This window comes from Bubalus bubalis, chromosome 2, assembly GCF_019923935.1.
Source record: "Bubalus bubalis isolate 160015118507 breed Murrah chromosome 2, NDDB_SH_1, whole genome shotgun sequence".
Taxonomy (NCBI): domain Eukaryota; kingdom Metazoa; phylum Chordata; class Mammalia; order Artiodactyla; family Bovidae; genus Bubalus; species Bubalus bubalis.
The window spans coordinates 99,814,282-99,826,554 of record NC_059158.1 but is presented as its reverse complement, the minus strand read 5'-3'; the positions used below and the strand labels follow the sequence as shown (position 1 = coordinate 99,826,554).

At 35.0% G+C, this 12,273-nt stretch overlaps 1 protein-coding gene across 9 annotated transcripts in view; it reads left to right on the top strand.

Annotated features, from left to right (window-relative positions):
- Positions 1-12,273, top strand: part of MBD5 (methyl-CpG binding domain protein 5) — a 157,924-nt gene that overhangs the window by 111,274 nt on the left and 34,377 nt on the right. For 7 of the 9 annotated variants that reach the window (XM_025261676.3, XM_044935646.2, XM_025261679.3 and 4 more), the window contains one exon: positions 10,617-11,642. In XM_025261676.3, the coding sequence (XP_025117461.3) occupies positions 10,617-11,642 (1,026 nt within the window). The remainder of the gene's footprint in view (positions 1-10,616; positions 11,643-12,273) is intronic. The other 2 variants (XM_025261696.3, XM_025261692.3) reach the window with 1 other exon arrangement.

Below are 12,273 nucleotides of genomic sequence, written 5' to 3'. Positions count from 1 at the left end.
CATTGTTTGTCTCATTGTATTATATTTTTAAATTTTGATACCCCTTACCTCAACTTACTTTGTTTCAGGTCTGAGTTCATATTGCAAAGTGTACGTATTTTATTAATGATGTATTTTAATTTATCTGTAATGGAAAAAACCGACATTTATTTATGTTCTTGTTTCTTCTGATTGTCAAGTTTAGACTTATTTTATATAGTCTTAGACATATATTTTCTTGTTCCATGCCTCTCTGTAAAACATCAGATCTGGATTGCCAGTGCTGGGTTTGTTGAAACACATATGTTGAAAATTTATTAATATAAGGAAAGTGTTAGCATATAAATAGCCAAAAGGGATGAGAATAAATGTCTAATAATGATGTGGATGTGACCAATCATGTGTCAGACAACAGAAAACATATGCTTGATAAAAATCTAGGTCAGTTAGAATTTTTTTAAGTATTAAACTTAATAAAATTAAATACTAATTAATGTACATAGATCTGATGTGCAGCTGGTAATAAAAATGGGTAGATTTACTAATGTAGCTCTTTTGATGAGCTGATTTATTGAAGAGGTCTCTAATATCATTTTTTTTAGATACACAGTGAACTGTGTCAGCTGAATGTACTGTCGTGATAATTGCTTAGCATCCATCAAATAAACACCAGAGGTGGGCATTTACAGTGAGACAGCTGATGACAGACATAACTCTCCCTTCAAGATTTGCTAAGTGTTCCTAGCATACTAGGAAGACATTAGAAGAAAACACACTTTATTCTTAAAATGTTGCTTTTAGTTATCCTTGAGTACCTGTGATGTACTAGGTTGCTTACCTGTATTATTTCTAATTTGTGCAGTCTTCCAAAGTATAAGGTGTTCTTGTTCTCATTTTACAGATGGGTAAATTGAGCCTCAGAGAACTTGAGTATCCAAAGTCATACATAATTGAATAAGGATTTGAATTCAGGTTCATCTGATCCTAAAATCCATTTTCCTCCCAGCTGCATAAGTTCTTCATTGGAAGCATCTAGTTGTCAAAAATACTGTTTTCCTTTTCAAATCTTTAAAAATATCCAAAAGAAAGTGAATTGAAGCACATCAGTGCATGTTAGAAACCATGTTTGTAAACTTTTGATGCACTTTTAGACCAAAGTCACTTATTTTGCCTTCTCTCTCCGGACTCTGATATCCTAGTATACAATAACTAAGATGTTTGTGTCAATGCAGATAAAATGTCCACAACATCAGAAGAACTACCCCCTCATTTGTGAATTACATTTGCTAACCTTTATGTAAATGATTTTGTATTGCCTCACTCAGATAAAAATGGGTTTCCTAGTGGGTGATGTGTCAGTAGGCCTTTGTAGGAGACAGCTGTGCCCATGCCAGCCCTGTCACTCCAGTTTTGATAGCAGAGTGAGGGTGAGAGACACCTACAGGTGACAGGGCCCAAGTCTTCCTTGTGGTCGTGGAGCCTGAACAGAACTCAAATACCTCCTGCTCACCCCAGTGCCTTTTTTCCACTGTCCTAAGCAGCAGCTCAAAAATGTTACATTAAGACTTCATTGAAAAAAAAAAAAAAAAAAAGACTTCATTGAAGACCAGAAATCACTCTGAAAACATTTAACTTGATAGGTTGTTTATTTTCAAGAACTTCTTTTATAGAGAGGTTTTTATTATAAACAATCCAAATATTCATGTTCTAGGCCTATATGTGAATACCAGTCCATATTTAAAATGTATTATAACTCAGATATGAGAATTGAAGGCAAAGATGGTAAAAAAAAAAATCAGATAAAAGATACAAAATGCTTAGAAATCAGGTTTTATTAATTCTATTCGGCATTTTGAAATTACGTTTCCACTAAAGCTCTCTTAACACTTTGCATTGCAAAGTTTACAGGTTTCTATTAACATTTTGGCTATGAAATTACAAGTGAAGTTTAATATTTCCATGTAACAGATTTAGAAAACGACCAGTAGGATACTTGGTAACATTCCTCAAGTTGTAAAACAAAGTTCTGGTGGATCTGGCAACCAAACCCAATCAGTTCCTCAGTCTCAGTCCAAACATTCAAACTGCTGAATACAGGTATGTTATGAAATCCATCAGTCGTATATATATTTAAAGCAATTTTCAGTTTATGAAGTTAGTTGAATTTCAACATTTAAGTGGTTCCAGCATGTGTCCTGTTGTTTGGTTTAGGGAAGAATTCGAAATCAAGTGCCCTGACCGGCAGATTTCATCGGGGCCATGCCTCCTCAGGCCTCTGACCGCTGCCCACCTGTTTACCACAGAACAAAAACACACATGCCAGTAACTGGGGCCTTTGCAGAGGACCCAGCCTTTCATGGCCCTGTGGGTTTTCACAGTTTTCAAAGAAGCAAAAAGATTTAGACTGTTCTAACCAACTTAATAACTGAAGCTTGCCTTCCTCCAAATGATAAAGTCATTAAATACAACTTTTTCACTTTAAAATGCCTTTTATATTCTCATTTTTTGGTAATAAACATTTAATCAGCTCTTCTAAACACATGAAAATAAAGTCCTGTGAAGGGGCAGAGTATGAGTTTGTACCAAAAGAGTAAATAATTCATTTCTTTGCCTTAACTCTTAAAGATATACATCGACTAACAAGAATATAAATAAACCTGTGAATAAGTATATGCTTATGAATATTTATATATATATTTTTTAACTCTGGAAAAGAAAGTGTTTTTTCAGCACAAAATACATTTGATTGAAACTCAGTGCAGCCTCTGAACTGGTAGGTATAAGAAACTTAGAGACCACAAAAGGATACTTCATATATAAGCTTGGCTTTTTGTTCTCTGTATTTATTTATTCTTAGAACATCCCAGTAAAGAAAGGGAAACTGTCATTCCCTTCATTTGAGGTTATAGTTGCAAAAAGGTTATGGGATAAAAATACTCCAGTATGGATTATTGTACATGTTAGCTCTCTCAGGATATGGGACGTTTGAAGGGAAGTAAGCCTCTTGTCTAATGTAGACATACAGAGTGAAAAAAGGCAAAGATTGCTTTAAGGCTGTGACTGAATTAACAATAGTTGCTATGGAAAGTATTTCCACCCAAGTTTTTAAATGCCTAGATTCCTCATCTGATTGATGCACAGACTTCTAGGTTGAAAGTTGCCCTTTGCTCTTGTTTTTTAATCAAATACCAAAACTATATTAAATTCTTGATTATGTGATAAAAATCTATGTCTATTCTTTTAGATAAATTTTTGCAAAATGAGCCATTTCTTCTTTGCTGTAAGATATTTTTACAACAGACAATGTCTTGCTGTTTAAGAAGGTTTCCTAATATCAGGGTTACACCACTTGCTTTGTTTACATAATCCAGGTTTAATGTTTCCTTGTGTACAAAAAAAGGAATTAAAATATGTTTGATTTTAGACATCGAGTCTATGTAATCAAAAGTGAGAACTCATAGTGGTGTGATATGTTTGCTGATTCAATGGTCTATTTTGTACCTTTCAAGAAATAAATTGTCCCAGTGTGCAAATTGGGAGAATTTTATTCTATTGCAATACACTAAGCTCACTTATAAAACCACTATAAATCCTTAAGATCTCAAGGAGATGCCTAAGCTTTATTTACTAAAGTCAAGTGGTCTAAAAATATTGAAGTAGCCTCTAAAAGTACCCAAATTCTAGGCAGTAAAGTTAACTCTACCAAGATCCGACTCATTAAAAATAATGCTGAAACATAATTCCTACAGTGTCATCAAAACATTTCATTTCCATGTGCATGTAGTACTAAATAAATCCAATCATAAACTTCTACCTTCTAGGAACTTCTATCAAACAACATTAATGCTAATGAAGGAAAGAGTAGAGTAAAAGTTATTTTCTAAGAATTATACTTCTGGCAAAGTCAAAGTAACAACTCACCATTTTACAAATTTAGAATGGAACTAGACAGAAGTCTGCAGGAGTTGCCAAGATACTCCAGGGGTAGGAGCTAATCCAGGGAAATTCAGAATCTCTCTCCAAGACCCATGGGTACAGGTATAGGAGAGAGTAGTATTTATCACAGATGCCCTAGAGCAGGGCTCCTGGACTGTGTAACTCCACAGGGATACCTGCCACACTAGAGTCTGATAAGTATGCCTCCTGAAACACAGCTCCATAGATCATCCCCACAGAGCTGAGCAACTGAGAGGCCTGATCCTAAAGCAGTGTTTTTCAAACTTTTTTTTTTACATCTAATTTCTTTCTAACAAGAATTAACTTGGATTCCATTTCACCAAAGAGAAGTTTTTAATGTACAACAAAAATTTCCTGAAAAAATCCTCCATGTGATGCACTCTGCCATTCTATCTCATCCTATCTTATCCTATCTCATATTTTTATGACAGTCATGATCCACTGAAATTATTTCATCACCCACTAACAGAGCATGCCCCAGCATTCACATGTATAAGTTAACAGAATCAGTTTCCACAAAATAATATCATGGCTATGCATTGTACTTTTTTTTCTTTACTATTTCATTTATAAAAATATACTGATAGAGGGTATATGAAATTGATTTTACAGCCTTTAAATAGCTCTAAACATTGTCTTAAAATATTCATGAGGTAGTTAAGTCAGTATCGAGCATCTAGTACGTGCTCAGCACTGCTTAGCACTGAAGATAAAATAGTATACAGTGGAAGGACACAAAGTTAACTGTTAATAACCTAGAAACTACTTGCTCTGCTCATTAAACAAAATGGGGTAAACTCCCAATTCGAATATTGACAGTTGGAGCATATTAACTGTTATTCTAGCATACAGAGGGAACAGAAATCCTACCAACCAAGAGAATTAACCTCTTCTCTCAGCATTTGTTTCCTTACAATAACTATTAAGAAAAATGTGATAAAAAGCATTTGTAAAACAAAAAACCATTGTTACTTGAGAAACTGAAAAATCTCAAGCTTTTTTTTTTTCATTTCAACAGCTTTTAGAGTAATCCTATGTGTTAATAAAGGAAGCAGAAATGATCAGTAATAAAACACACAATTTTGTCTGACCCCATAAGAATGGCCTCCTTGATCCAGTCATCATCACTCTGACCTCATACTCCAAGGTACAGGCTACATTCCTTCCTTCCACTGGTCTTACCTCTTCCCTAAGAGGTTGGCCCTATTGACTGCAGAGAGTATTTTCTAAGATACTGCCACCAGTCCCTCCCCACTCTTTCTCCTAAGTAGTTTTGGTTTTCGGTGAAGATCAAATAGACACGAGTTCCTAGGGCTTCCTGCCTACTTCTGGTAAAGGAATGCTGGGCGTTTATATCAACATCCAAGGTACAAGACAGAGACTGGTATATCTTTGTAAATACATGTTACCATGTCATTACTAAGGCTTGGGAAACTAATGGAAGATCTAGACTGCTCATAAAAGTTATCTTTCAATTTTTTAAATCAATCCTTTAAATAGAATTTTTTTCTATTTTCATGGGATTGAAAAGTATATTTACTAGACTCACTAGGGCATGATATTTTCTTCTGTCTCTAGAAGCATTCCTTTTTAAGGATTATCATTGATCCTGTTTGCAATTGAAATACACTTGCCAAAGCAAGTGATAAAGGTCAGATAGTGAAGGAGTACCTTCTATATGATTTATTTCTTAGGTTCTTGAATTTTGTGGCTAAAAAATCAGTATTTGGGCTTATCAATTTAGAAAAAGTTTTATAGCATGAAGTTATATTTATCAAAATTGGGACTGTAGGCCGAACTGGTGTTATGGCATTTTTAAATTATTTTTAATTGAAAGATAATTGCTTTACGATATTGTGTTGGTTTCTGCCATACATCAACATGAGTCAGCCATAGGTACATAGGTCCCATCCCTCTTGAACCTCCCTCCCACCTCCCACCCGTTCCCACCCCTCTAGGTTGTCACAGAGACCCAGTTGGAGTTCCCTGAGTCATACAGCAAATTCCCATTATAATGATATTTTTGAAACACCTCTTGGTCAATTGAAATGAGCCTTATGCCCTCTCTGTGCACATACAAAGAAATGTGCAACAGTATTAATATTTAAGGGCCAACTATGAAAGAGTTTAGCCTAATGTGAACAATGACTTTTCTCAGAGTATTAGTGACAATAGAAAAAAAAATCTAAAGAGGTAAACAGTACTTTTTTTTTGAAAAGCAATTTTTAAAAAATGAGATGAAACATCTCAAGAATGAAATTTAGTAATAGGAAAAATACCCTTTAAAAAATCCTAAAAAGAAATTACTGATGCTATTTCTTTATATACACTCATACGCAGACACACACATTATAAATTATATGTGTGTGTGTGAAGAATACAGTTTACATCTGAAAATCTGCCCCACAGGAAGAACTCCCACTGTTGTTTCCTAATTGTACTGGACTATCTTAATCTCTGATTGGGTGTCTAGGAATATGATCTCATACCAGGGATGTTTGTTTGGGTAGCTTTCCAGTCTTAATTTCTTACTTCTTTAAAAGTAACAGCAAACAATGAGAAAAAGAAGTTATGCCCGTTTGTGGTGCCGCTGGCTGGTGTGAAATAAAAATTCTTTCCAATTAAAGGACTTCTCCAGCTTGCTAACTTGTTCCAGGCTCCCAGCTGCCTTTTAGTTATTTAACTGCTAAATGTTCAGTGAATAGTTTGCTTTTTAAAAAAAAAAAAAAAAACAAAACAAAACTATCTCCTTCATTAGATTAAGCACAAAACAGCTGCTCCCACCAAAAAAAATCAGCTTTGAGAAAACATTTTTCCCCATATGCTTCAACAGATGATAGTTTTTTATGCAGAGATAAGTAGTAAGTTCACCAGAGAATGCCTATTCAGGATTAAGTGGTTCAAAAATAAGCAATTTCCAGTTTTCCTTCCAGCTATAAAAATTGACGGGATCCTCTTTCAGTGACCCCAAGCAATAATGAGTGACTATAAGAATTCAGAGTACTTTGGGATGGACCTCTTCCTCTGTAAGATTATTTTAACTCTCCAGCATACCTGGGAGTCTTCTAAAGTAACTTGACATCTTCCAACCATCTCCTTTTCAGCAGCCTTTATCTCCTGGCACTGGACCAGGAGATAAAGAGTCAGTTTTCACAATACAAGAGTTAAAATACACGATACAAGTCAGTTTTCACTTTCTCTACAAATGGGTGGTATTCTCTCCTCCACATACACACTTGCCACACACAGAGAGCAAGTGATCTGATTTCTAGAAGTTGAATGCATGTTTTACAGTCTTAATAGATTGATTCAACCAACATTTTTTGAATGCCAACCATGTGTTAGAGACTCTTGGATCTTGGAAATACAGAGGGAAATTTAGAAAGATGACTTTAAATACCTTCACTGCTTGTCTAAGACGGCAGCAGGTTTAACCAGGGTTGGGAGGGCTGGGGTGGGTAGAAAATCAGCGTACAATATTTTCAGTCATATTTCTTTGTTTTGAGGATACATAGGATTCTTATTACCCTCCGTATACTTTATTACCTCCCTGTCTATTTTTAAAATTATTTTGCTTCCACTTAGAAGCCCATTGTCTCTCCTTTTCCACTCTCAAATCCCAGATCAAAGGTTACCACTTGCTTAGTTTTTCCTAACACCTTCAGTTTTACGATTGTCCCCTTGTCATATACCTGCTATAGTTCCTAGCATATTGCCTTGTAGTTATACTAACTTTATGAAAAGAGCTTTAAAATTTCCTGGTTCATAATAAGCTCTCAATAAATGTTTATTTGAGACAGGTAGATCTGTGTGTTTATCACTGTGTGTTTATCACATTGTCTAAATTCTGCTTTCTGAAAGAATAGGCAGGGTGTTGTGTTATTGTTGTTTGTCTATATCATCATTTTTATCCTTTTGTTCAGCAGAGTATACTTGATTGTTAAATTGGGTGTGTTAAAAACTAGGGAAAATAAAAAATATGCCTTGATCCACATATTACCCTTAAGAAGCTTGTGATACTCACCACCTTCTTGTTTGCAATGCAAAAATATACCCAGAATAACCATATTTTCTTTATTGTAATTTCTCAAGAATATTTAGATGGAGAACTTGTAGAATAATGTCCCCAAATGACTACTTTCATAAATCCTCAAAATGGATGTTTCTGTTTCACAAAATAAAGATAAAAGAGTAATAACCTATAAGGAAATCCTTCATCTACAAAGCCTTGTATACACACTAGACTATTTCAGAAATGTACTCTTGACTGTGATTAGAGAAATGATATCTGTACATTTAAATATGTCATTATTATTTAGCAGATAGGGGGAAAAGCCATAGATACTGATTACTAGTAAATAAGAGTTTTTATTAGCTTGTTCAAAAAAATGGTTTCCAAATGCAAATAAAGCAAAGTACCTATTTATGGAAATGGCAGCAAGATTTAAGGAGCACTGAAATGTTTAAGGTGTTACTGTTTTTTATCACTGACCTGAATTAATATTTAAAGATTTGTGTACCCTATGCCTACCTCAGCATCTTATCTCCTTTAAATGCAACAGTGAGAGCTTTAAAAAAATAAATAAATAAAGTAGACCACAGCAGCTAGAAAACTTGCAAAGTCATGCTATAGAGATATATGTGTTGGATATGCTGATTTTATACTTCCTACTGTTACGACATCATCACAACTAACTTTAGCTACTAATGTCAATAATGATGACAATGATAGCTCCTTTTATTTGTATACTTTTACATGTTGCAAGCCTTTCACTTACCTGTCTTTGATGCTCACAACGATCATGCCAGTGAATTTCCTTAGAAAATTTCAAAGGTAGGAAACTTGCACATACAGGAAGATGTCCATTCCCATGTTATATATAATAATGAAAAAATCAAAATATGAATGCCAAACTTTATCAGGTAGTTCAATAAATATGATCAGTCCACATGCTACATGGTTAAAAGTATCCATATAGAGTCTATATATCAAAAAGGAAAAACCCTTGTGTTATTCTGGTAGGAGAAAATAAGAAAAATATATCATTGTATTTGTACTTCTATTACAACTATGGAAACATTTCTGTGTATTTGGACAAGGCCTCAGTGGTAACATAGTCATATATAAAGTTTGTTGTGATGGCATAGCACAGCAGTAAAATGTTTGAATTATTTTAGATTTTCAGTAACACTGTATTGTTCATTATAACATATACATGTCTAATACTTTAATAAATGTATGTGCTTATAATAACTAATATTTGCTAAATGTATATATTATTATAAAACAATGCATTTCTTTAGGGTAAGACATTTTCCAAAAGATGCTTGTAGGTTCCTTTTCAACAGAATGTGATTCTCACCCTCCCCACACCCACCTTGTACATCTGGATCACCAGGGGTGATTTCAAAGAATACTACTGCCCAGGCTGTACCCCAAGAGATGAGTTCTGTACTGATCTTGGTTAGGGCCCAGACATTGGTTGGTTTGTTGGCTTGTTTGTTTTGTGCAGCTTGGATTGGTAACAACTAAAACAATTATGATACACAACTCTAATTTTATTATTAAATTCCTTGAATTTTCATCTTTAGCATACATAAGATTTTCACAATTAAGAATACCTTTGGATGAAGACTGGTTAAGGAATCATGAGTATAAAGTATCTTTATGCTATTAGAATGACAAAGATTTAAACATAATGATAAACACAGTGTTGGTGAGAAAAATGAGCACTACCGACATTGTTTATAGAAATATAAATGGAATGCATATTGATCGGCTACACTGGAGGGCAGTCTGACAATGTGTATCCAGAACTTTAAAATATATGTAAACCTTTTATCCCTGGAAATCTACTTTTAAGAATTTTTCCTTAGAAAACAATTGAGCATATTAGCAAAGATGAGTAAATAAGAATGTTTATCATAGTGTTAAAATAGTAAAAGATTGTAAACTATCAAAATATCCACAACTGTGGATTGAATAAATTATGGTATATCCATACATGGATACTAGTCAAATAGATCTATAGTTAACATGAAAGAATAGTAACAATGTATTGATAAAAGAAAAGTTACAAAACAATATGATTCTGTTTTTGTTAAAAATATATGTAACATATATATGTGTGTGTGTGTCTGCATATGTAATACATACATACAGGTGGAAAAGCCCAGAAAACTATACACTAAAATATTAATATATCTACATAGGTACTTTTTATTATCTGTTTTATATTCTCATGCATATTCTATTTGTTTTTTTCCCTTAAAAGAAAATACTAGTAATATAAATAAAGACCAAAAACTTTTTTTTTAATGTAAAAATATATTTTGAAAAATGAAGCCTTGTTACTTTTTTCTAACCAAATGAATGGACTACAACACAGCTTCCCCCATTTTCACTTTGTCCGGCTGTGAAAAACAAGATATTTGACAGAACAGCTATTTCTTAAAGTGCTAAACTTCTCCAGCATATTTACATTCAAAGTAGATTAAGAGGTATGAAGTTGAACTTGTTTCATTAACGTGTCAGATCATCTCTAATTACAATTAATGTGGTTAGCCTCTATAAAGATGGCATGTAATATATTCATCGAAATATATCTCAATGTATTTTTATAGAGAAGTCTTCCTTAACCTCCGTAATTAATAAATGGGTTTTTTCCCCTTTCTTTCAGGCGGTTCAGGACCATCCTCCTCCATAGCCATAGCTGGCATCAACCACCCTGCCATCACAAAGACAACATCTGTTCTTCAAGACGGCGTCATAGTCACCACCGCAGCTGGAAACCCACTGCAGAGTCAGCTGCCCATTGGGAGTGATTTTCCTTTTGTTGGCCAGGAGCACGCACTTCATTTTCCATCCAACAGCACTTCAAACAACCATCTTCCACACCCCTTGAACCCCAGCCTCCTCAGTTCTCTACCTATCTCTTTGCCAGTGAATCAACAGCATCTCCTAAACCAGAATCTATTAAATATCCTCCAGCCTTCAGCAGGAGAAGGCAAGTCTGAGATCAACCTCCACCCTTTAGGTTTTCTCAACCCGAATGTAAACGCTGCTTTAGCTTTTCTCTCCGGTGACATGGATGGGCAGGTATTGCAGCCTGTTCACTTTCAACTCTTAGCAGCCCTGCTTCAGAACCAAGCCCACGCAGCTGCCATGCTTCCCCTGCCATCTTTCAATCTGGCCATCTCAGATCTTTTGCAACAGCAAAATACCCCCTTACCCTCATTAACACAGATGACAGCCCCACCAGACCATTTGCCAAGCAATCAGTCAGAGAACAGCCGAGCTGAGACCCTTTTAACCAACCCCCTGGGGAACCCTTTACCAAGCTTTGCAGGCAGTGACACTACTTTTAACCCCCTCTTCCTCCCAGCTGTCACTGGGGCCTCAGGATTAATGGCCTTGAATCCCCAGCTGTTGGGAGGTGTCCTGAACTCGGCATCGGCCAACACCGCTAATCATCCAGAGGTTTCCATAGCAACTTCTTCCCAGGCAACCACTACCACAACCACTACATCATCAGCAGTGGCAGCACTGACTGTCTCAACACTTGGTGGGACAGCAGTGGTGTCAATGGCAGAAACATTGCTGAATATATCTAATAATGCTGGGAATACACCTGGTCCAGCTAAACTCAACAGTAACTCTGTGGTGCCACAGCTACTTAACCCTCTACTGGGGACAGGTCTGCTTGGTAAGTTAAATTTTTTCACAAATTTTTACAAAAGAAACGTTTTTCTAATTCTATTTTCTCCTTTAAAAAAAAAACCTCCATTTTGTCACACTATTTTTAAAAATGTTTTTGTTATGTCACAGCTTGCTTAAGGAAGAACTAAATATAATAACACCCACATACGACCATAGTTATACAAACATGAAAATGACTTTTTCCTTTTCCCCTATTCTAGAAATACTAAATGTCATTTTAATCTGCCTTCTCTCCTAATTCTGATGCCACCTAAACCTAACCTACTCATCATTCTCTTAAGCCAAGTAGTGTCTTACTTTTCAAATAATTAAAGCACAGGTACACCTTAAAAATAACATGTATTTGAATTTTAGTTGATGTGGCATCACAGGGTTAGTATGAGCAGCTGCACTGTGGATGAAAACAGTTTGAGGAAGTGCTTTTCCAGGTGATCCCTAAATTAATGAAACTAAATGCTTATCCAGCAAAATAAGAAATAAGACATAAAAACATTCAAAGTTAATGCTTGCCCAAGTTCAAGGAAACAAATAGCTACTGCTCGCTTTTCTCAAACAGTATTATTCTTTAGAACTTTGTGGCTTAAAAACAAAATCCTTTATGTAGATTATCTTATCTC